At 32.9% G+C, this 23,300-nt stretch overlaps 2 protein-coding genes across 2 annotated transcripts; both read right to left on the bottom strand.

The window, feature by feature from the left end:
- Positions 1-3,725: 3,725 nt before the first annotated feature.
- On the bottom strand, positions 3,726-5,094 carry LOC125053357. The gene is made up of 4 exons (XM_047654695.1): positions 4,852-5,094; positions 4,532-4,675; positions 4,220-4,463; positions 3,726-3,893 (listed from the first exon to the last, which is right to left on the bottom strand). The coding sequence occupies exons 1-4, from the start codon at positions 4,983-4,985 to the stop codon at positions 3,777-3,779; spliced, it is 639 nt and encodes a 212-aa protein (XP_047510651.1). The 5' UTR covers positions 4,986-5,094; the 3' UTR covers positions 3,726-3,776.
- Positions 5,095-6,087: 993 nt separating this feature from the next.
- On the bottom strand, positions 6,088-18,014 carry LOC125053370 (carboxypeptidase A2-like). Its single transcript, XM_047654710.1, has 9 exons — positions 17,240-18,014; positions 12,235-12,432; positions 11,902-12,161; positions 11,619-11,828; positions 10,919-11,108; positions 10,514-10,658; positions 8,776-8,965; positions 7,187-7,333; positions 6,088-6,666 (listed from the first exon to the last, which is right to left on the bottom strand). The coding sequence occupies exons 1-9, from the start codon at positions 17,901-17,903 to the stop codon at positions 6,457-6,459; spliced, it is 2,214 nt and encodes a 737-aa protein (XP_047510666.1). The 5' UTR covers positions 17,904-18,014; the 3' UTR covers positions 6,088-6,456.
- Between the last annotated feature and the right edge of the window lie 5,286 nt (positions 18,015-23,300).

Below are 23,300 nucleotides of genomic sequence, written 5' to 3'. Positions count from 1 at the left end.
CTCGTGACGTCACACCCGCGCCCGTTGCTCAAACAATGCTCCATGCCAGCTCAACATTTACCTTACTTTTTAATTGGTGAGGTCGAAACAATTGGGTCGCTTGAGTTGCAGATTTACCCCAACAATAAAATTTAAATATAAATATTTATCTTGAACTAGCCACTCGCCCGGTCACACGCGGAGATAAAAAGGGATCCATTTTAAATTAGTGATTTATGTGGCCAAATAGACGATGACACCTTCTCTATTGGTAGTAGTATCTCGTCATCCATCTAGATGGATTTACGATTAATTTAACTTGACGATTCAAAAGTGTACTTGGTTACCCACTTGAATAAAGATATTTTGAGTTTGAGTTTGAGTATCTACCTCACCATATATAGTGACTAATCTACAGTAATTTAGCCTTAATATAATAATGAAAGGTTTATTTGTGATTATATAAGTACAAACTTTAATATTTTCTCCATTTGGGTTGCCTGGAACATGTCGATGGGTTTATTGCATCACCAAAAATTTTGTTTTTAATGTACTGCATTTTCTTATCCTTGGTGCAATAAAATGTAATCTACAGAATTTGTTTAGCCTAGAGTTCGTTTCCCGGTGATACAATCTTAGCGACTGACTAAAAGCCGAAACTACAAAAAGTTTTCCTAGTGAAAATAAGTGATTGGCGGCTGTGGACTGGAATCAATATTAGCCATCGAAAACATAACTTGTAAAAATACCAAGTCTCGCATCGTAAAAAGTTGTGAGATCCATGTAATAACTAATAGTCGGTTAATTTATTCAGTTATTTAGGGCTTTCTTAAGTAATTACGTTATTAGTTAACCTAATAACATCTTATAGTAACCATATTAATATGAAATTGGCGTTTTGTATGGGAGGAACAAAAAGTCGAATATTTTTAAATATAATATATTTAATTAATCAAAGTATAGGTCGGTTATCGAAAGCTGGCGGGTTCACAGTTCTCACACTAATGCAATTTCACATACAGTATGTTTCAAAATATATTTTTTTTGCCAAGCTATATATTTTAGTCTACTCTGGTTTTAGTAAGGTTGGGTGGGTTGTAAATAAATAAAAATGTGTCAAATACATATAAATATTAGGTGCATACGAGGTTGGATCCAAAAGTTCTAAGCCAGACCAAAAATATTGTGCATCATTTCACGAGATTGCCCTGGTAATGTTTGAAAAAAGATCAACATGTATAGTAAAGATCAACATAAACAGTAGCAAAAGCAAAACAATAACTGTCTCTTTTATACTAATAAGCTTGACCGAGCGCGAGAGAGACGGACAGTCTTTTCATGATGTATTTGTGATTGTATTTCAGTTTGACAGACTTTGACATCACACCTCGCGCTTATTCACAGACACTACACAAGCACAAAGTGTAAATGTGTTGAAGCCGCCAGCTTTAAATAACATACCTATATGAACCATTGTTTTCTATGCACTTTTGCCATCTCATAGGTAATTCATTGATCCCTTTACTAAAAAAAACAGTCGGACGGGAATCAATAAAATCTGTGAAGGCGATTTGGACTGCCCCATCAGAGTTAAATTTTTTCCCTTGCAAGAAGTTGTCCAAATTTCGAAAAAAATGGTAATCTGTTGGAGCAAGGTCCGGGGAGTACGGAGGATGTCTTAGACATTCCAATTGAAGCTCTTCTAATTTGGTAGCCGTCTGTTGTGCAGTGTGTGGTCTAGCGTTGTCGTGAATAGGTTGTATAGCCGCTAGCTTTTCCTTCATGGTTTGCAATTGCTGACAATAGGCATCAGCCGTAATAGTCTGGCCAGATTTGAGAAAACTGCAATGAACAATACCGGCACTAGTCCACCAAACGCTTACAAGTAACTTTTTTGGGGTTACTTTTCGCTTGGGGCAGGATTTGGCTGGCTGGCCAGGATCCAACCATTGCGCTGAGCGCTTCCGATTATCGTAAAGAATCCATTTTTCATCACAGGTAATGATTCGTTTTAAAATACCTTCATTATTGTGCCAGTTCAGTAATGTAACGCAGCAGTCGACGCGCGTTTGCCGGTTTGCTTCAGTCAATTCGTGAGGTACCCATCTTTCAAGCTTTTTAATCTTCCCTATTTGCTTCAAGTGAATTAAAACAGTTTTATCACTAACACCGTAGCCTGCAGCTAACTCGGACGTGGTTTGCGATGGATCCGCTTCTACAATAGCCTTTAATATTTCATTATCAACTTGGGTCTCAGGCCTTCCACGGGGCTTGTTCTGCAGGTCGAAATTTCCAGAACGAAAATGTTGGAACCAAAAACGAAAATGTCCTGCTCCATAGGACAATCATAGAGCCTGGACAAAATCAAATTGGTTGCAGATTTTTTGCTTTAGCTTTATATTTTTGTTATTATTATTTTTTTTTAAATTATAATGCTACAAATGTAATTATTTTTTTTTGTATCTCAGTTCTCACACACTGTTTTGTTGTGTTTTTTAATATTTTTATTACTCTAATGTTATTATTCTACGGTTTCGATATTTGTAAATATGTGAGAAACATGTATACTAACTTTTTTAGTATAGTAGTTTATGCTAAGAGTACCTACATTGTCTTCACATATAATTATTTAACAAATGTAGCAAAATATTGTTAACCTATTTTAAAAGAGTAAGTGTGGAGTTTCTTGCCCATTCTTCTCCACACGAAACTACCTTTTGGAAGGGGCAACTAGAATCTTCTTTATATATATATATTTTTTTTTGACGTTCAAAAGTGCCATTTTAGATGGTCTAATTGAAATAAATGATTTGACTTTGCAAAACGAACTGTGTTTTCTTTTGCAACATGACCGCCATACACATCATTCACCCTTCGAGTCGTTTCAGTAGCACTAGTGCCACGGCGGAACTCGTACTCGTAAATAATGCGATACATTAAGTTTTCCATTTTGTAAAATAAGTGACGCAAACAGAAAAAAACAAATGAATGAAGTTCATCGAAGCACAAATACATGAGTAAATAGCTGTACAAATTTGAATTTGGAATTCCTTACCAAAGAGGAGAACATCGTGATTAAAGTGGCCATTACGAAATACGCCAATTTCATATGTAAGGAACTAATATTACAATTAATATTTTATGTTTTAAATAAATACCGTCGACTTAGCTCGGAAACCGACTTACCTAAGACCCAAAAAGTCGATCACCTACTTGCCTATTAGATTGACAAATGATCATGATATAACAGATACAGAAATCTGAGGCCCAGACCTAACAAGGTCACTGGTTTTTTTTTCTTCTAGAAGTTTAGAGTTTTGATGATCTGTGAGTGTCTCAGTCAGTGAATGTCTCACTCAGTCAGTGACTGAGTTACAAAATTAAGAATTTTGACTAGTTATGTCTTAAACTGCTAGTTCAAATTGAACGAAATTTGAAATATACCATGTTTATACAAACCCTGCTTGGTATATGGAACAGGCTTCTATTTTTAACCACAACTAGATTATAGGCGTATAGAGGGTCGAAATTGGCCTTAACTGCTTCGAGAAAAGGATGGGACGGCCGTGCCGCTTTTTTGATCAACTTGGCGGGCGCACAGCCATGCCCCAAGATTTTATAGTGACTTTAATGCCAATACAAAGTGTACTAACAATAAAGTTACACTGCTTATATTTTACTGGCTATAGATTATTATTATATACTTATTGCTATGTATACTATTTTGTTCAATTAAAAATCAAGTATTTAAAAATATGTTTTTATTTTGATACAATTAATGTTAGTAGATAGGAACTTTAGATATGTTTTAAGGAACGGACCAATAACACTGACAATAGAACTATAACAGCACTTCCAACTGTACCCACAATTATCTTTTTATTTCTGCTACTTTTTGAACTTGTTGACAAAACCTAAAACATATTATTTAATGAGAATTAGTACATTTTAGTATTAAAAAGTTCAACAACATGGCTTGATTAGTATTGCAATTTTAATATCTCAGAGAGATCATTGTCAGATTCCCAGCAGAATAGTTTGATAGTAGGTTTATCAAGATGTAAAAGTGAGATACCCAGTTTTGCCACTTGTGTAGTGTTTATTACTTCTACTCTTTTTAACTCTATACTTCTATTCAATTGATAAAATACATTGTTTTACAATGATTTTCATAAAGTTTTTGGTTGGTATGGTAGTTTTTATTACTAAAAGATGTTTTAAGAATAGTTCAAAATATTACCTTGAATTTTGTGTGTAGTGATATATCCATAGAATTTAAAATATTTGTCATGTGACTCAAAGTACTAATACATATATCTGAAGCATATTTATCTTCATGTAACAAGCAGTCCGTAACATTCTTTGACTTTTTAAGTGATATTGTGTTTGCCATCATACTCAAGTACAGTCTATAGAGATGTTGTGAACTTTCTTCTAAAGCTTCAATAATTTCCATAGGGCCTAAGTTTGTGTAATTTTTTGATCTAAAATAAAATAGTATACCTTATCATACATTTTTAAGACTCACCAAAGACAATGGCAATGTACTTACGATTGAACAATCATTTCTTCATAAATGGGTAAATTTTTCACTTCATTTAATATTTTATTTCTGATTTCCTTGTCATCTACACCAATTTTTGTCAAGTCTTCATCATTTAATTCCATTAAGGTACATTGGCCAATATTGTGTTGCCTATAACAATCATTTTTTGTTTTGTTACTGAAGAATATGTGTGTGGGTTTAATTTATAGTAGTTTTTTAAATAAAACTAAATTAGATGATTGAGATTTATTTGTTAAATTACACCTAGATGCCTAACTCCTGTAGGCGATATCTCAAAAATTCTGTTAATTTTTATACCTGTTTACCTGAATAGTGGTAAATATTTTTCAGCTCCAAGGCCCACCAAGAGAGCATTTATCGTTAGATCAAATTTTGTTGGATCAATCATGCTATCTGCCATAATAGCCTGAGGCGTGATATTTTGCACTTTCTCCATCATTAATCTAGAAAACTGTAGAGTCAAGACATCGAAGTGTCAATCGAAAAAGTAAATTAGTACAAAGAGAGAAATAATTTCAATAGTATATGTTATCCGTATGTCCCTATTTTGTATTTAGTATTTATGCATTGTTTAAAATATATAACCAAGTGGCAAGTTATGACCGAAAACGTATAGGTAAACATTGACTAATTTGTCATTTGTCATTGTCAACCAGTGTCAACTGTCAAGTATCATGCAAAAACATTGTTTTTTATATCCACTTTTACTGTATGGAGATTTTTGGATCTATATTTACTTGTGATAAATCGGATCTATGATACGGGAAATTCATTTATATATTACTTATTAATAGGTACATTATATTTATTACAAAATAACATTTTGTATTATAACTGTGCCTAATAAATTATAAAAATATCTATAGTATAAAACTCTTATACAATCTGTGGAATTCGCGCCAAAGACAAAAGTTTGAATAATGAGAGATTCTTTTTTTGAGAGTTTATAACATGGTAAATTATGAGAAATATCTAAACCGAAATGCATTTTGGCATACAGTATTAAGACTATTATAGTCCAGAGTTTGAAAGTTGAAGGAACGAAAATATTTCTATACGAATCACACGGAATAGTGAGATATTTATTTATAAGGAACAACGTTTTTTCATCTTCCACTTCAACTTGCACCTAGCCGATATCTAACAGAATAGTAATTTGATTTTCGTTATAGATTATAAAACATCTATGTTTAGTATAAGACTGTACTGTTTTGTATAAGAGAATAGAACCATAGAAGAAACATTTTAACTTTTAATTAAACGTATTTAAATGTCTGCTTCCTATTTAGTAATATTTCACTCGTACAAAGTCATAGGTTACTTTGGGTTACTCTCATGTAATATTGGCAGACGAAGACTGTTACATTGTATGAATATGAAGACACATGATTTTAATATAAAAAGTCAATATCACAAAATAATTTATTTTCCTAATTCTATGTCTTAAATACAAATGTCAACATCTTAAGTACATTAATATTTAGTAATTAAATAATAATTTATTTAGAAAGTAGAGCGTGTCTCAATAATTTATATCACTGATATTTGACACAATTTTTATATAATTTTAAGTAATTGTTTCTTTATATATATTAAACGCCCACACAGCTGAATTGGCCATATATCGCATACCATAACAAACCTTATACACCAACAATTTCACTAAATATACAAGACTTTAATAGTAATCGTTTTTTTAAGTGTGTCGGCAGCGGCCGCGCCTACGTGTATTTCCCAAATTCATGCTCCCAATTTGAAAATACCATGATCTTTCTTCAGTTTTCGAAAAGTCATTTCTTCCCAACCACAAAAGCAAACTAATATTTAAAAAAACCCTTGTAAGTTTATTTAAATTTAGACTGACAAATATATCTTCTATTGAAGCATATTAGCAATCACACAAATCACAGTCAAGACGATAAATTGTCTACAATAGCTTTTATTGCCTGCCATATTTCTCTCGCCGTAGAGACTATTTGTGAGCCTGGCAGTAAAAATCCATAGGGACCGTAAGAGTCCCGCAGATCCACGTGGTATGAGAATTTAATTCCTGCCCGAGCTTTGGCCCAGTCGTGGGACATACCAGACGCTGGTTGCTGAATATCTGCAGCTGTTCCAACCTGGAAAAAACTAGTGCTGCTTTAATCCTTTTTATAGTGGCGTAGTTATCATGAGAGGTGATATAATAAATGAAATAATATATGAAGTCTGAAATTAAAATATATTTAATAAATTCCGGACTTCTTAATAAATTCCCGATTTCTCATCGCAGTTGACTATGTTCAAGGCTGTGCTGTGTTCAAACGTTACCCGTTATGTCACAGAGATATTTCTACGTGTGTTTTGTTTGTGTTCCTCTTTCTTTTATGCACACAATTTTTTTTAAACATAAACAGACAAGAAATACTATCTTATTCTGTAGTAATCAAGTAAATGCGTGACAACAATAAAGATATGGAGCGCTAAACGTCTGGAATAAACGAAGTACTTACATGAAACTTTGTTAAGATGATACAGTAAGTACATGATTTCTAAAAATTATTGACGCAGGGACCAACCTTTTGTTTTTTTAATATATTTTTTCTTTCTAATAGTAAAATATAAAAAATATTAAGTAACATATGTTTAAAAACTACGCACCTTATATTTCGTACCATACATATCTGCCAAAGCGGTTGTAGCCAGTTTGCCCATTTCCATAAGAACGCCGTCATCGGAGTACGATGTGTAAGCATGAGAACTTGGTAGAAGCCACGATTGTGAATACGCATGAAGAGATAGGTAGACCTGGAATTTTACTTTCGTAGAGCAAGGTCAACGCGACATGTTGTGACGTCACGGTTTGTTCTTTTTATGGCTGTGTGCATACTTTGTCTTTTAAAAATTCTAGATGCGATACCGAAAGCTCAGTAGTTTTGACATAGTGAAAGTAAAAAAAAACTTACCATTACTGTGATTAATTTGTTCTCAAGGCTAAGTTAATCCTTAGGTTCTTTTTCAAAATAAGACAATATAGTAAATAATATTAAAAAAAAAAAGAAGATTATTTTTTGAATTAAACACGAAGTCGACACTAAAGTCCTGTAAGTTATCGAAATCTTTAAATTTGACAACCTACCTAGGATGTTCATATAACGTATCTACAGGCTACATCGAATTTAAAGTAAAAGATAAATTCAAAAACTTATTATAACAAAAATAATAGATGCGTATGTTTCATTGAGATATGATTTAAAGCCTCCGTAGCCGAAAAAATAGAGTTTGGTAGGCATGGAAATGACAGAAAGTTGTGTTCCTAAACGATCAATGAATCGGGAACATATCTTTGTACACAAATATAGATTTTTAGTTGGGACCTATATATTGGATATATGCATATAATTAAAATAAATTTATGTTTGGCAATACTCAAAGAAATTCTGCATACAATAGCATAATTATAATAAATCTCAAAATTTTGACGTAGAAACTATTTTGAAAGTACCATGTGGCCAAATACCGTATTCACAATAATTCATGATTTCCCTCTATGCGGTCTACCTCAGTTTTGTAGATATAAAATGATTCATAAAATGCTTTCTAAAATAACATTGTAATTTTTAAACGTAGTCAATGTAATACCATAATTAATGGTTACTTTCAAGTGATATATCACGATCTTTAATTACGTTTGTAATAAATCATGTTTTTTAAGCTATACGCACTTCTCAGAGAATACATACATATATTTTCGACGATAAAATATGTATAATGAAGCAATTTTATAATAATTTCCATAACATGGAGTTTATCAAATTTTTAAAATAGGTTTTTTTTTTTTTTGTTAAATAATTATAGTATCAAATGGTAAATCATGGTAGGACTAAGCAGTTAGGGGTAGTGGAAAGGTGTGGCCTGCACTACATAAATCTTTAATTCAAGAGAAAAATTGAGAAAGTATGCCGAAATTGAGAACTTAACTTTTTTAGAAATTTCATAAATGTGAAATTGTCTTTATTAATCCTTACATTTTTAAACTGGTCTTATAAATTGCATACCACATTTTATTTGTTGAAAACAAACTATCGCATATAATGCCATCGCCACACGTATTAACTCCTAGCTCCACAGACGACATTCTTGACAAACATAATATTTTAAAAACTTTACATTAGTTTCTTATAACTTGAACTACATTTAGAGTGTGCGGAAAGAAAAATTTTGATTGGAAAAAAATGCTTAAATGTTACCTTAATTTGACCCCTATGTTCGGCCAAGAATTCTGAAACAGCTCTAGTTTCAGGCTCGCTAAATGGATGAGGGCCGGCATAATTGTCTGAGCAAGGGTCCTGTGAAGAATCCTTTTCCCTCCAATGATAATCCCAGTTGCGGTCAGCGTCCACACCCACACAATCGGTACGTCCCCAGTTCCATGGTAGCCTTTTATGTTAAAATTATAAAAGTTTTTATTCATAAATAATTTTCTTTTTAATAGTGTTCTGCTTGCTTTTACGAAGTTTCAATTTTATTAGAATTGTTCTACGATGTACGAAGGAAAGTTTGGACTATCCATAAAACCAAATTAGTAATGTAAAACAAATAACATACTTGTATAGACAAAACTGTTTACCTATCACAGATAGGAAAACATTCAATCGATCGAAAGTTCGTCCAGCATAAACAAGAAAGCTTAGCAGAGTTAAGCATATAATTATGGCAATTTATATACTACGCTATTTTTAGTAAAACTTGAAAAAATTTCCACAAGTAAATTTTCCTGTAGTATGTCAATTTATATATTCTCAGCAGTAATTATTAAAACATTATACTGGTGCAAACATTTCTCACGTCTTAGTTTTTCGCGTGAAAAAGTACTCTTCTTAAATAAATGTAACTTTATCTCTGTAACTATATCTCACGTCAAATTCATCTCGAATACTGTTAAAACAGTAAAGATAATCACCAGTATCTTAAAACTGGAATTAAGATGTATGCCTAAGTTTTATGTATTTGTTAGAAATTTACGTCTCATAAGCAAGTTGGGCGGTTAAGCAAGGCATCAAGCCTTCTACGGTTGTTATATGGACAGACACATTTCTGTGTCTGTTTCATAGAAAAGTTTTTGTTTAGGGCGCTGATCTATTCTAAGGACTTTAAAACGTCCTTGACGGTGGAAACATCGTCCAATTTATAAAATAAACAGGCTGTGCCTGACATGTGCACCGAATGGTAGTCAACTGAGACCCAAGATCCTTACTAAACCCAGACCAAGGCTGCGTTAGTGGAATTGATAGGCCAGGGACCTCGAAACAATAGGTGTTCGAAATTGGATGCCTAATATTGCGATGGCAAAAAATCGGAGAAAGGATTATACAACGAGCTGACGGACATACGGACTACTCTGTCTGCCATACATCGTTTACTAACTATAAATCATGCGATAAATCGCGATGTTCGTCATTGTTTCATTTGTTGGTATTGCATGTTAACTGCGCTTATAGAAAGATTGGATCCGGGATTCGAACACACGACAAAGGTCAACGTATACCAACACTAGCATATACATATATAGATAAAAACTAACACAAATAAAGTGCACAGGCGCTAATTAAAGATTTAAGTTGGCACCTGGTAGGTTGTACCTACCAGTGTCAACAGAGCTGGTACTTTCCTGGCTCAACCAATAAGTATCGCAATACAGCGAGGAAATGCTGCCAGCGTTAAAGGTACACTGCCACAGGGACCAAACTCTTAAATTTGTTTAAATTATCTTTTTATTAATTTTATTATAACTATGTAGGTTAAGAAAATTGTAAATACTATATATTTGATTGTTATGATTACTAATAAAAAATACACATTTATAGCACAGTCCCTTATTTAAAAAACCAAATACAAAGGCATCGAAGCGCAGCGTTAAATTGGCGACTGCAAGCTGAATCGTTTAAGTACAGGTTGAGTGAGTTTTTATAGAAACTAGGTTCTAACCAGCCGCCATAATCGTCGGAGTCTGACAACCGCGATCTTGTTTTCCTCCAGAGGCGATCGTGAGTGTGCGAATGCTCATATCCGTCGGGGTTTATCACCGGCATTATGTAGAAATCTGCCACTTTTAGTACTTCATAATCTATGCCTGTAATATATATTGTGTTACAGATTTTATTTAACACATATGAGAGAGCAACTTTTAGTTCGTATTATTAGTGTAATTTTAAACGTTTTTGCAACATGTTCTAGTAACAAAAATGCTGTATTAGTAAATATTTAAAATTACAGCTCTAAACTAAATTGTTACTCATTAAATTATTTTGTTTATTAGGTTTGATATCAATCATACGAACTTGGGAGTTATGAACAAGTTTATGGTGTATAGTTCAATTAAGGTCAACATACCCGAGTCTTTTTCTCCTTCAACTAAATTATGTATTAACCAAGAAGCCACAGCTGGAGCGATCCACTCTCTTGCGTGGGAACCGCCATCTATCCAAATAGCTGGTTTTGTGTATGAACGTAGCTTCCACTTCTTCTTCTGCTCTTTGGTGTTGGAAGCCTTCGTCATTGTTTCATTGGTTGGTATTGATATCTGGAATTATACATTTTATAAAACAATCCTTCAAATCTATGTACTCTTTTATTTACAAATAATGTATTTTTTTATATCTTCAGGATGTTTGAAAACATGTTGATGTTAAGATGAATGAATGAATGTGTGATTGCAAAATTAGCCTAGACTTTTCTAAGCCTAAATAATTCAACTTAGACTTATTAGAAATGAAATTGGTTCACGAATAAAAAAAAATGCCTAAGTACGGAAGTTCACTACGGACTTTTATTTCAGCGACTATTAAATTAGTTCTTCTTAGCTTGTACGACATATATACTATTCTTGTCAATGTTATGATCATACAACATTAGGTATTTTAATATAATTAAAATACCAAAAAAACAAAGCAAGATAAGCTTTTACACTCACTATTCAGAATTCAACATGAGGACTTAAGCAAGAGAAAATAGCAATTGTGATAACGTGGTCGCGGCCTCTGAACTAGCGCCATTATCTAATCAATCAATCAATCAATATCTTAGGTGGTACCTTTACTACAACTAAAGGCAATCCTTCGGAAGAGCGCCCCAGCGGCACCAGCTCCACAATATCAGAATAGGAAAGTTGCAAATACTCTAAATATCTCAGGATGTCAGCGTAGCGATGATATCGCCTCCAGGTCATCGGATGTCCTCTCAATTGAACTAATTCCAGTCGTTGTTTCTTCGAAAGTTTTGGGTTCTCATACATAATGGCTTTCTGTAAAAAATCTTTTAAATAAATCGAAATCTTAACTGTTGCGTTGTGAGGGTAGTTTATCACAGCAATATACCTGTAGGTCCCAAATAATGACTTCAAAGTCGACGTTAGAGGATTTTAAGTGATCTTTTACGTCTACTAAAAGATCGGGGGGAACGAGGAGATCTGTGGAGCCATTGAGCGAGGGTAGAGTCCACCACATTAAGCCGGACCCTTCTCCCTCTTCCTGTAGGTCTAACAGGGATCGTATTTTCCATTGTGTATCGGGGTATGATCGAAGGAGTTGATAGCCTTTGTAATTTTTTCTCACTATCTTTTTATCAGACTTCTTTACTGTAAATATATATTTAGCATTTTAGAAAATAGTTCCACGTTGACCTCTTTATTTTTCTTATGAGTTACTTACTATTGACCCCATTAGTTGAATGGGCACTATCGTTATCCTCCGAATCCAGAAATAATTGAAACCAGTTCCCAGTTGAAGTACTGGGGGGGACTGGTGTCGTGCTTCTGCTCGGAGCTTCGATATCTGGCTGAAACCATCCCCCACTAAACCAAGATGTCTTCGATCCAACGATCCATTTATAAATTCTTGTAAAAATACCTTAAAATAATTAAATAATCAGATTATTCCATGCCCACCATATGGACGTAAATGTATGAGAACTATTTATTTCAAAGTATTTATAATTTAAAATAATTTCCCATTTACATAATAAAGTTATTTATATAAGACATATTACATATATTTGACGTAAATTTAAAGAGTTCATGACTAAAGAGGACATGGACTCAATAAAAATCAATGGTCTGCGTCTATTTATTTCTTATTAATATTGTAATTAGAGTGAAATTATCATTGTATTTAGAATTATAAATATTAGGCCATAGAGTATTGAATTGAAATGCAGGTGTAAACTTTTTATAACTAGTCTAGACTTCGAGAAACTTTAACCGGAAAACAGTTATTAGTAGCTAGTATTTTTTATAAGCTTAGTATTTTCACTAAAACGATTGAATGGAAAATTTATATTTACATTTAAGATATGGAGGAAAAGGGCTTTCATGAAATTGCTTCGTTTGTAATGAAATTATTTTTTACGACCAAATTTTTCATTCTTCCAGTATTTGAAATTACTACAATATTACTTAAAATTGGTATTTCGCATTCATTAATTAAAATTTATATTACTTTATTGCAGACAATATAATATATGCTTTGATGAGAAACTAACAACTCACTTTATAGGGATGTTAAAATAGAAAGTGTCTAACATTAACCATTTGTATAATACTAATACTACTGTACTGTACGGTACTATTTAATTCTTAAATAAATTCAGGCACTTAATTATACTCAGTTTTTCGAACGACTGGGGAAATGGAACTATGTAGCAAAGAAAAATCGCTAATCTCTTTTTAAAATATTTTTTTTTTAATGACAAATCTTTCTTAAAGTTTTTTTGGGAATTGAATAAAATTATTAAATGATATGATACGATATATTCAGCGTAAGAAAGGGTTTTAAATATATATTTTACTTTTTAATAATTGTAGTGTTGGCAGTAATCGTTTAATAATAGTACAACAAAACTTACATGTTATATACAAAAATTACATGTTATATAATAAAATGTTGTCAAAGAATTAACTTGGTACCAATTATAAGCTATTTATTAAGTAGCTATACATTGCTAATAAATGAAGTCAATGTATTTTAAATATTATGAAAAGTCTAACATACGACGAAGATTTTGAACCGATGAATTCAACGCAACTTATAATAGACCAGTGCAGATAGCCTTTAAAATAAATAAAAAGTGAAAAAAATTACAGTAGGATGAAACCCATTAGAAAAGCAGGGGAATATGATCAAAATGAAAGGAAAAATAAATTACGGTCGATCTGAGGTCGGGAAGGGGTAGGGGGGGGAGTTTTAAGGGTAAAAAACGGTTTATCTCGATTTCCGGCAAAACTACAAGTCCTACCGAAGAAAGTTAAATGGCAAAGTTGTAGGTAATAAAAAGATCTAAAACTTTTGTATTCACACATTTTTCACATAACGTCAAAATTTATGTGAAAAATTCAAAAAACCAAGTTTTTGGTTTTTTATTTTTATCTTTAACAAAAATATATTTTTTTTAACGAAATTTGGTGAAAACTTACCTTTCTATGTCCCAAATACACTGTAATTTATTTGATTAAAAATATTTATTTGTTCACCTTATTTTGAATTAATATCGAAAAAACACCCTATTTTTCAATCGAAAATTCTGACGTCAAAATTTCAGCTTTTTTCAAAAAGTTGGTGTGCTTTCAGTTCGTTGAAATCTCTAATTTCCTATGGTAAAAAAATATATATATATTACCATAGTAAATGTTCTCAGAAAACGCAAAAAATCGTATGCAGTAACGCCCAGACTTGTCATCCCCTTCCCTACTTCTCTATAAATCTTCTTTAAATTATAATCAGATGCCTATTTATTACTATTTTAAGATAACTTATAAAGGGTTTTTCAACAAGAACTTTGTTTTCTAAAACAAAATAAAACAAAGAATTTAGAGGAAAATGAATAAAATTTTTATTGTATTACAAAGAGAAAAGTTTGGCAATTATGAATGAAAAATGATATCTGGCAAATGTCCACCACGACCACGCTGACAGATGTTGATTCTTTCATCAAAATTTTTAATCACTTTTTGGCAAAATGGAGGGTCTATTTCGTTAATGACATCACGGATTTTGAGTTTTAAGGCTGCAATCGATTCGATTGGCTCCGTATAGACTCTGTCTTTAACATAGCCCCACAAAAAATAATCCAGTGGTGTTAAATCACACGATCTGGCTGGCCACTTAACAGCTGAATTTCGCGAAATTATGCGCTCGGGAAATTTGGTTTGCAATAAATTGATCGTTTCATTGGCTGTGTGACATGTGGCACCGTCCTGTTGAAACCACATTTCAGTGATATCCATGTCATCAATAATAGGCCAAAATTTAGTGGTTAACATCTCGCGATACCGTGATCCATTGACTGTTACCGCATTTCCAGCCTCATCTTCGAAAAAAAACGGCCCAATCACGCCTCCAGACCACATAGTGCACCACACAGTAACACGTTGAGTATGCAAAGCCTTCTCAATAATTGCTTTAGGATTTTCAGAAGCCCAAATGCGACAATTTTGCTTGTTGACGTACCCTGACAAATGAAAATGGGCTTCGTCTGAAAAAATGATTTTTTCAGAAAAACCAGCAGGTTGTTCCTGAATGAACTGAGCGAATCTGCGGCGATTTGAATGGTCGATCAGCTTTAATTCCTGCACCAGTTGAATCTTGTAAGGCTTCAAAGCCAAATCCTTTCGCAAAATTCGCCATGTTGTGCTTTTGGATAACCCCAATTGTTGAGAACGTCGTGAAATTGACAAATTTTGATCTTCTTCAACACTGTGGCTCACGGCGGCGATGTTTTCTGTTGAACGACCCGGTCGAACACGTGTTGGTGTTGGCACATTTTGTACCAAGCCTGTCGACTCAAATTTCGCGACCAAATTCTTAACAGCGGTCTCAGAAGGACGATTATGCTGGCCGAAAATATCACGAATTTTACGAAATGTAACTTTAACAGAACCACAATTTTTATAGTGGATTTGAATTATTTTAATGCGATTTTCGAGCGAAATTGAATTCATTGTAATAATTGCCAAAGCACCTGCTACGAATACCGCCAAAAACTAAATGTCAAAACTATCACGTTCTCGGTGTTGCCACAATTGAAAAACAAACTTCTTGTTGAAATACCCTGTATATACCTGAGTGACCTAAAAAAAAAATTTAGCCTTTAGATGGGCTAAAATTTTCGTATTTCATAGAGAAGTAAGGAAGGGGATGACAGGTCTGGGCGTTACTGCATACGACTTTTTGCGTTTTCTGAGAAGATTTACTATGGTAATATATATATATATTTTTACCATAGGAAATTAGAGATTTCAACAAACTGAAAGCACACCAACATTTTGAAAAAAGCTGAAATTTTGACGTCAGAATTTTCGATTGAAAATTAGGGTGTTTTTTCGATATTAATTCAAAATAAGGTGAACAAATAAATATTTTTAATCAAATAAATTACAGTGTACTTGGGACATAGAAAGGTAAGTTTTCACCAAATTTCGTTAAAAAAAATATATTTTTGTTAAAGATAAAAATAAAAAACCAAAAACTTGGTTTTTTGAATTTTTCACATAAATTTTGACGTTATGTGAAAAATGTGTGAATACAAAAGTTTTAGATATTTTTATTATCTACAACTTTGCCATTTAACTTTCTTCGGTAGGACTTGTAGTTTTGCCGGAAATCGAGATAAACCGTTTTTTACCCTTAAAACTCCCCTCCCCTACCCCTTCCCGACCTCAGATCGACCGTAATTTATTTTTCCTTTCATTTTGATCATATTCCCCTGCTTTTCTAATGGGTTTCATCCTACTGTAATTTTTTTAGGTTTCAAAAATTATCGGCACTGGTCTATAACTTTTCGCTCCAACTTTTAAATACTAAAATTAAAATATAAACATCTCTACTACATAGCGCGTAGGTAATTGCGGTTAAAATCAGGAAATCAAACTGTGTCTTAATTCTAATTCATTCTCATCTTCGTTAAATTATTATAACTTTATTTTAGCTAAACCAATTAAACAATTTTCCAGTGGTTATCTCTTGTTTATACTGGAAAATTATAATTAGTCATGGATTTTATTGCTTGATAGATTTTAAGTTAAGATAATAAAGTGAAACGGATAATTTGCAGATATAGCTAACTTAATATGATTTTTTTTATCTAATTAATAAATATTTTCTGCTATAAAAGGAACTTTCCATTTCCGTTAATGCCTTCAAAGTTTCTAAACTACTATTCGACATCCAGTAACTGTAATTTCTTTGCGTTACTCATCGGATTTTTAACTACTCCATTTTTACTTTTCTATTTCATTAAGTGTTCAAATATATATAATAACTATATTTATATTTTAAAAATAATAATATAAAATAAAATATGAAATACATGCTACACATTTAAATTAGTTTACAGCTTGTGTGCTAATAAAAAATTTAATACTCATTTTTCAACTACACAAACATCTATTGAATGGATGTTTTAGATCCAATTACGAGAGTATCATTAAAATTTGATGTTATATTTGATAAGGTACTCGTTACAAGATATTCACAATGTAACGGAAAGATTTCCTATTGAAGAAAATTCTTGAATGACTTTAATAGCTAGTGTACCTTGAATAAACAGTAAATTAGTGAATCAGACTAGAAACTAGATTCTAGAATGACATCAGTTGGGTTGCTCGCAATGAAACCAGTACCGAGAAAGCCCTGCGCTATAAAAACATACCTCTAAACAAACCTGAATTATTTTGTGTAGACGGCCTTTTATCTTTAACATCTTCTAACGCCGTCGACTTGTACCCGGAGTGTTTTGGTGGACATGGACTTTTCTTTGGCGCCTTTGTACTCTTTGATACCAAATTATATTTCCGTTTAGGTGTCTGCCGTGATACCGTAGTGTGCTGGCTGCGAGTAGTTCTGCGAGGCTGCTTTGTTGTTTGACGTTTGGTTGTAGTAGTCCGACTTGTAGTAGTCCTCCGAACATTTGGTTTTTTTGAGGTAGTCCTCGGCGTTGATGCATTGATATCCACCCACAACTCGTGATCTGACACCACCACTTTTTTTGAAGGGGACCGCGTTATTTTACTATTCACTGGTGTTCGCCTTGTCACAATAAAGTTCGTATGACTTTCAATTTTTATAGTAGTCTTAATCACTTTATTTTTATCACTTTTTTTCATAGTTACATTAACTTTTGGTATTTTGCTTCGTATAATCACTTTGGGTCTGTTTTTAGGGATGGATGCTTGGACAGGTACGAACTCTGGAGATTCGTCGTAATCGTCCCAAAAGGCAATGGGGTCGTCTGATTCGGAGGTGGAGAGGTCTGCGGGTCTTGGAGGCGGACGGAGCGCGCTCACGAGACACGCCAAGAGCGCAAAGAGCGCCAGGCGACGCGCCATGTGTCGACAGTGTTTGCATGACGAAGTGCGCGGGCACTGTACGTTTGCAGCGACTCGCCTATTCCGTGGAGACCACCTTCCCTGCCACTGTCATTATACGATCTCGCTTTCAATACGCAACCACTAGGTCAGCTCGTTTAGTCGAGTTACACGGGGCTCTCCATTTAACTATCAGTTTAATACTTCCTGTAGAAAAACCGTGCCTTATTGCAAAGAAAGTATTAGAAATTAAGCCGAGGCTAATTAAAACCCAGCATTTACCTTCTCGAAGAGTTTTATTAGCTATAAGTATTTTCTTATCTCAAGCTAAATAAAACCTCCTTATTGAGCAAGATTATTAAGTTTTTTGGTCGTTAGCGGTTTAAATGAAAGGTGGCTAATTTTTCAGAACTTACAAGATTAAATTTTAAATTCTAGCGAGATTTTTCCATAGAATGAGCATTCAAATCCTTGTATGGGTACAATTACTAAAGAACCTACATACATTTTAGAAATCCATTTTCTGTTTAGGTAATAGCATTGTATTAGCGATAATAGAATATCTACAGCCTAATCAGTGTAACCTGATGCGTGAAATGTAGTGCAAATTGCACAGTCCGTTTGTGTGGAGTTCAACCGCCAACAAACACGATACTGTCGCATTGTTTATGTGTCACTGCGTCAACAATCTTTATTTTATACAAAATTATATGGCACTATAAAACTTTTCACCGTAATGCGAGTTTACTATGCGGAAATTTATACATAGCGCGAACTTGTTACGCTTCGGGAAGGGCAAATCACTAAACAAATCATTTAAAATTCAAACGAAAACAGAATTCTAGCCTGTAATTCGTAGTGGGGGTGAGTTTACTCATCCAGTTAGGCGCTAATTGAGTGACTCATTGTTAGTATATATTTTCAGCCTAATCGGGTCATTATCTATTGAGTTATCATGGAGTAAACAAGTAAATCGGGAAGAGATTAGCCACTATGGGAAAAATTGAACATCGCGCCGTTATAAAGTTCCGTACCAAACAAGGAAAGACACCTCAACCCATCTTACAAGAGATGTTAGCTGTTTTTGGGACTCCACTGCTGATAAAACCATTTATAAATGGCACGCCCTTTTCACACAAGGAAGGGACTCCTTCGAAGACGACCCGAGATGGACGGCCGATTGAGGCTCGTAGATGGATATTTTAGTTAAAACGGTGCAATTTCACGAATTTGTACAAGGTTTTTTTAGATACCATTTCATCTACTCCACACATGAGCAAATTAACCTACACAGCAAGGTCAACATGTAAATTAAGAGTAGATTGAAGATCAAAACTAAATAAAGAAAGTACCTCAATTCCATTGATCGATAGCTGAGGTCAATAAGTTCGGAGTTCTAAATACCGAAATTATGATCCACAGTATGAAGATGAGGCTTAAAGTGTTTAGGCAAGATTAGCTTTACTTAAAACATATTTAACTAGCTGTGCACTGCGGTTTCGCTCGAGTTAATTCAGTCGTAGCGTTATTAATTGGACTTGCCTTAAGCTAAGAAGCACGTGTCCGTTATTAAGGGTAACTCCAAGCATACCTTAGCCGGTAGATCGGTGTTAGACTAGTGGTTAAGCGTGTAATTCAACCCAGAGGTCATGTATTCGAATACTCAGTTGTGCTTCAGCAAAGAAAATCATCCATATGTCTACCAGGGACTTCGAAAAACATACCATCTTGACACTAAAACATCTATGAAATTATTTATTTAATTAATAAGTTTCTACAGTAAATGTTACAAGCTATCTTTTCTAAAATATATTACAATTATGTTAAACATAAACGTTACATAAAATTAATAAAGATAAATAAAATAAAAACATTAAACACTTCCAGTTTTAGATTTAACTATTCATTCTTTGTTAAGCAAAAAAATACTAGCAAAATAGCGGATTATGTATCAGATAGGCACTTAACAATGCTTTTTTAAATTGATCAGCTCACTACCGAATATGTTATTATAAAACGTTGACTAAAGCACTTTTCTTGCTACCGTATGAAATGGTTACGATAGCTTTACTGGGTAAAAATGTTAACACGGTACTGTCTTGACTCGTTTGACAATTTGCAGGTGAACCGGGACCTCGGATTAAGAAAAAACAATTGAAGCGCAAAGAATTGTAGTATCTAAAGAGTTTTATCACTTAACTCTCCAAGATGATCTAAGATAAGAATCATGATGGTGTATTCCACAAAAACATTAAGCAATCAAGTATCATCATAAAGAGAAACATGCCGGTATAATAATCCTTAGTACAAAATGAGGTAGTTATCATAACAAAGACATTTCCTTTCACTGATGATAAGTTCTTGTTGATGTCATCTAATTGCACGAGTATTAGTATAGTTTTAAGCTTAGGATAACTATAAAATGTGGCTGTGCTTAACACTGCAGCTCTTTAATACATTTTGAATTTAAGAAAATATATCTACAATTAATATATAAGCATTGTAATTCGATAAAACAATTTTTTTATAAACAATTTTATGGCTTTATTAAGTGTAAAAAGAACACGCAAAGCGCTAAATAGTTAAAGTAATATTTTTTATGTTTATATATCCAACTGTTCAAGAAAACAGTGGTACAATATACATTTTAAAGTATGTACATATTTTAAATAAGAGTTGAAAATTAATTCGCAGTCAGTTGACCAAAGTCGAATATCGAGAAATTTATAATACCAAATTTTCCTTACATCAACAATTCAATGATATTCTAGTATTTGTGACGATGTCTTCGCCTGTCTTATTCTAATACTGTCCTGGAGTTTAATTTCCGCGGAAATAGTTTATAATCGAATTATAATATTTGCGTTTTTGTTTAAGAATTATTTACACGTAAAAACACTTAACGCTTAATTTACGTGATTACATTTGTGTGAACCCATCTTGTCTAAAGAAGCGTTCTTAAAATTATGAATATTTAATTAAATTTTTTAAAGTCAACAACAGATACAACTAGAAAAATAATCCTTTTGCTTCAAACGCTGAGGTTTGTAAATAATGTAATAAATTAGCGGTTATGCCTCTAATTTTTGTTTTATTTTGAGGTAGTTTTGGGAGAAGTCTTTAATTATATTATCAACTTGTTTAACCTTACACGAAAATTCTGTGTGTTTTATTTAAAAAAAATTACATCATATTACCTCAAAACGTCAGTGGAACAGGCATAGAGAACAAAATCTATAAATCTGTGTCATTAAAATGTTATCTTTAGTCTAGATTTTAAATAAGTGATTTTAATAAACATGACGTTTTAGACAGATGAAAGAAGTAACGATTTATAATTAATCTGATTTAGTAATTTCCTTAATCTTTTCTTTGATAAGCACTTAATATTTTCTAAATAAGGCCATTGAATTAAGTAGTTTTTTGTCTGAACTTAAGTCACTTTCAACTAATGAATGCACGGACACTAACAGAATAAAAATGAAAGAATTGATCCTTACGAAAATTAAAAGGCAAGGTATAAAATGAATTGTCTAGTTATTGTAAGCTTGGATAGTTTATTACTCTGTCATACTAAACTTAGTTTTGACTTAGTTTTGTCTTTGGTAATCTTAATTCGGTAGTCTTTAATGACAACTGTATGGAAAGGACCAAGAGGAAGAAGGAGAATAGGTCGCCCAAAAAATAGGTGGATAGAAGAAATAGAAGCGGTAGCAGGAAACGAATGGAGAAAGACAGCCATAAACAGATTCAGTTGGAAAAAGCTGGAGGAGGCCTTTACCCATGAAGGGGTTCCGATCGACGGTACTGAAGGAAGCTAGGATATTGGATAACAAGCAAAAAAAAAAAAAAAAAAAAATAATCTAAGATGTATATTATGATTTGTTATTGTCATGATTGTAAATAAAACGGGCTTTATTATTATTATTAAACTTCATTCGACAACATTTGTTTAATATAGCGTCTATACAACGCTGCTCCTACCATTATGTATTTTTTTCGTATCAGTTAGTAAACAATAGAGGACTTAAAAACACCCGAAGCAAACCACTCATTTTGATGAGTTTTAGTATATATAACTTGTGATACTCCGTCTGTTGGCTGATTTTATGTTGGTGTTGTCGAATGTGGCTGCGAAATCGTCTTATATATAAGATTATTATATTCCATATATAGATTTAAGACCACATAAAAAAGTTAATCAATTCGTTATATATTCGCATTTTAAATGTTTAATTAACTATAGTAATAACTATTGTTTATATCACAATATTGATATGAAAAAAATATCTTTAGTAATTGGATACGGCGATACATTGATATTAGACCAGTGCAGATAGCCTTTAAAATAAATAAAAAGTGAAAAAAATTACAGTAGGATGAAACCCATTAGAAAAGGAGGGGAATATGATCAAAATGAAAGGAAAAATAAATTACGGTCGATCTGAGGTCGGGAAGGGGTTGGGGGGGAGTTTTAAGGGTAAAAAACGGTTTATCTCGATTTCCGGCAAAACTAAAAGTCCTATTGAATAAAATTAAATGGCAAAGTTGTAGGCAATAAAAAGATCTACAACTTTTGTATTTACAGATTTTTCACATAACCTCAAAATTTAGGTGAAAAATTCAAAAAACCAACTTTTTGGTTTTTTATTTCTATCTTTTACAAATATTTATTTATTTATATATAATTTATTTGATTAAAAATATTTATTTATTCACCTTATTTTGAATTAAAATCGAAAAAACACCCTAATTTTCAATCGAAAATTCTGACATCAAAATTTCAGCTTTTTTCAAAAAGTTGATGTGCTTTCAGTGCGTTGAAATCTATACTTTCCTATGGTAAAAAAATATATATATATTACCATAGTAAATCTTCTCAGAAAATGCAAAAAATCGTATGCAGTAACGCCCAGACCCGTCATCCCCTTCCCTACTAAAATGTGTGAATACAAAAGTTGTAGATCTTTTTACGACCTACAACTTTGCCATTTAGTTTTCTTTGATAGGACTTTTAGTTTTGCCGGAAATCGAGATAAACCGTTTTTTACCCTTAAAACTCCCCCCCCTGCCCCTTCCCGACCTCAGATCGACCGTAATTTATTTTTCCTTTCATTTTGATCATATTCCCCTGATTTTCTAATGGGTTTGATCCTACTGTAATTTTTTTTGGTTTCAAAAATTATCGGCACTGGTCTATATTGGCCGAACCATTCTTTAAATAATGTTTAAATAATTTAACAAATAATGATTATATTATGATAAAACAGGTTTCAAAAGTGTTCTGAATACGGAACTTCATTGAATATATCTATCTATGTGAAGGATACAGTGAGCATTACATATGCACCGCAAGTAAACTTTGACGTTGTCCTAGATACATATAAACATATTCTATTGTTACACACGGAATCCAGA

This window comes from Pieris napi, chromosome 10 (genome assembly GCF_905475465.1).
Source record: "Pieris napi chromosome 10, ilPieNapi1.2, whole genome shotgun sequence".
NCBI classification, from domain to species: domain Eukaryota; kingdom Metazoa; phylum Arthropoda; class Insecta; order Lepidoptera; family Pieridae; genus Pieris; species Pieris napi.
This window is presented reverse-complemented; position numbering and strand designations above follow the sequence as displayed.

Bases quoted from the DNA above. Each gene is read 5' to 3' on its own strand.
- LOC125053357 (XM_047654695.1), bottom strand. From the start codon at position 4,985: ATGATGGAGAAAGTGCAAAATATCACGCCTCAGGCTATTATGGCAGAT. The intron at 4,676-4,851 runs GTAAACAGGTAT...TGATTGTTATAG, and splicing joins AAATATTTACCACTATTCAG to GCAACACAATATTGGCCAAT. The intron at 3,894-4,219 runs GTAATATTTTGA...AATATGTTTTAG, and splicing joins CACTACACACAAAATTCAAG to GTTTTGTCAACAAGTTCAAA.
- LOC125053370 (XM_047654710.1), bottom strand. From the start codon at position 17,903: ATGGCGCGTCGCCTGGCGCTCTTTGCGCTCTTGGCGTGTCTCGTGAGC. The intron at 8,966-10,513 runs GTTAGAACCTAG...TTAACATAAAAG, and splicing joins TCCGACGATTATGGCGGCTG to GCTACCATGGAACTGGGGAC. The intron at 6,667-7,186 runs GTGCGTAGTTTT...AGTTTTTTCCAG, and splicing joins TGTATGGTACGAAATATAAG to GTTGGAACAGCTGCAGATAT.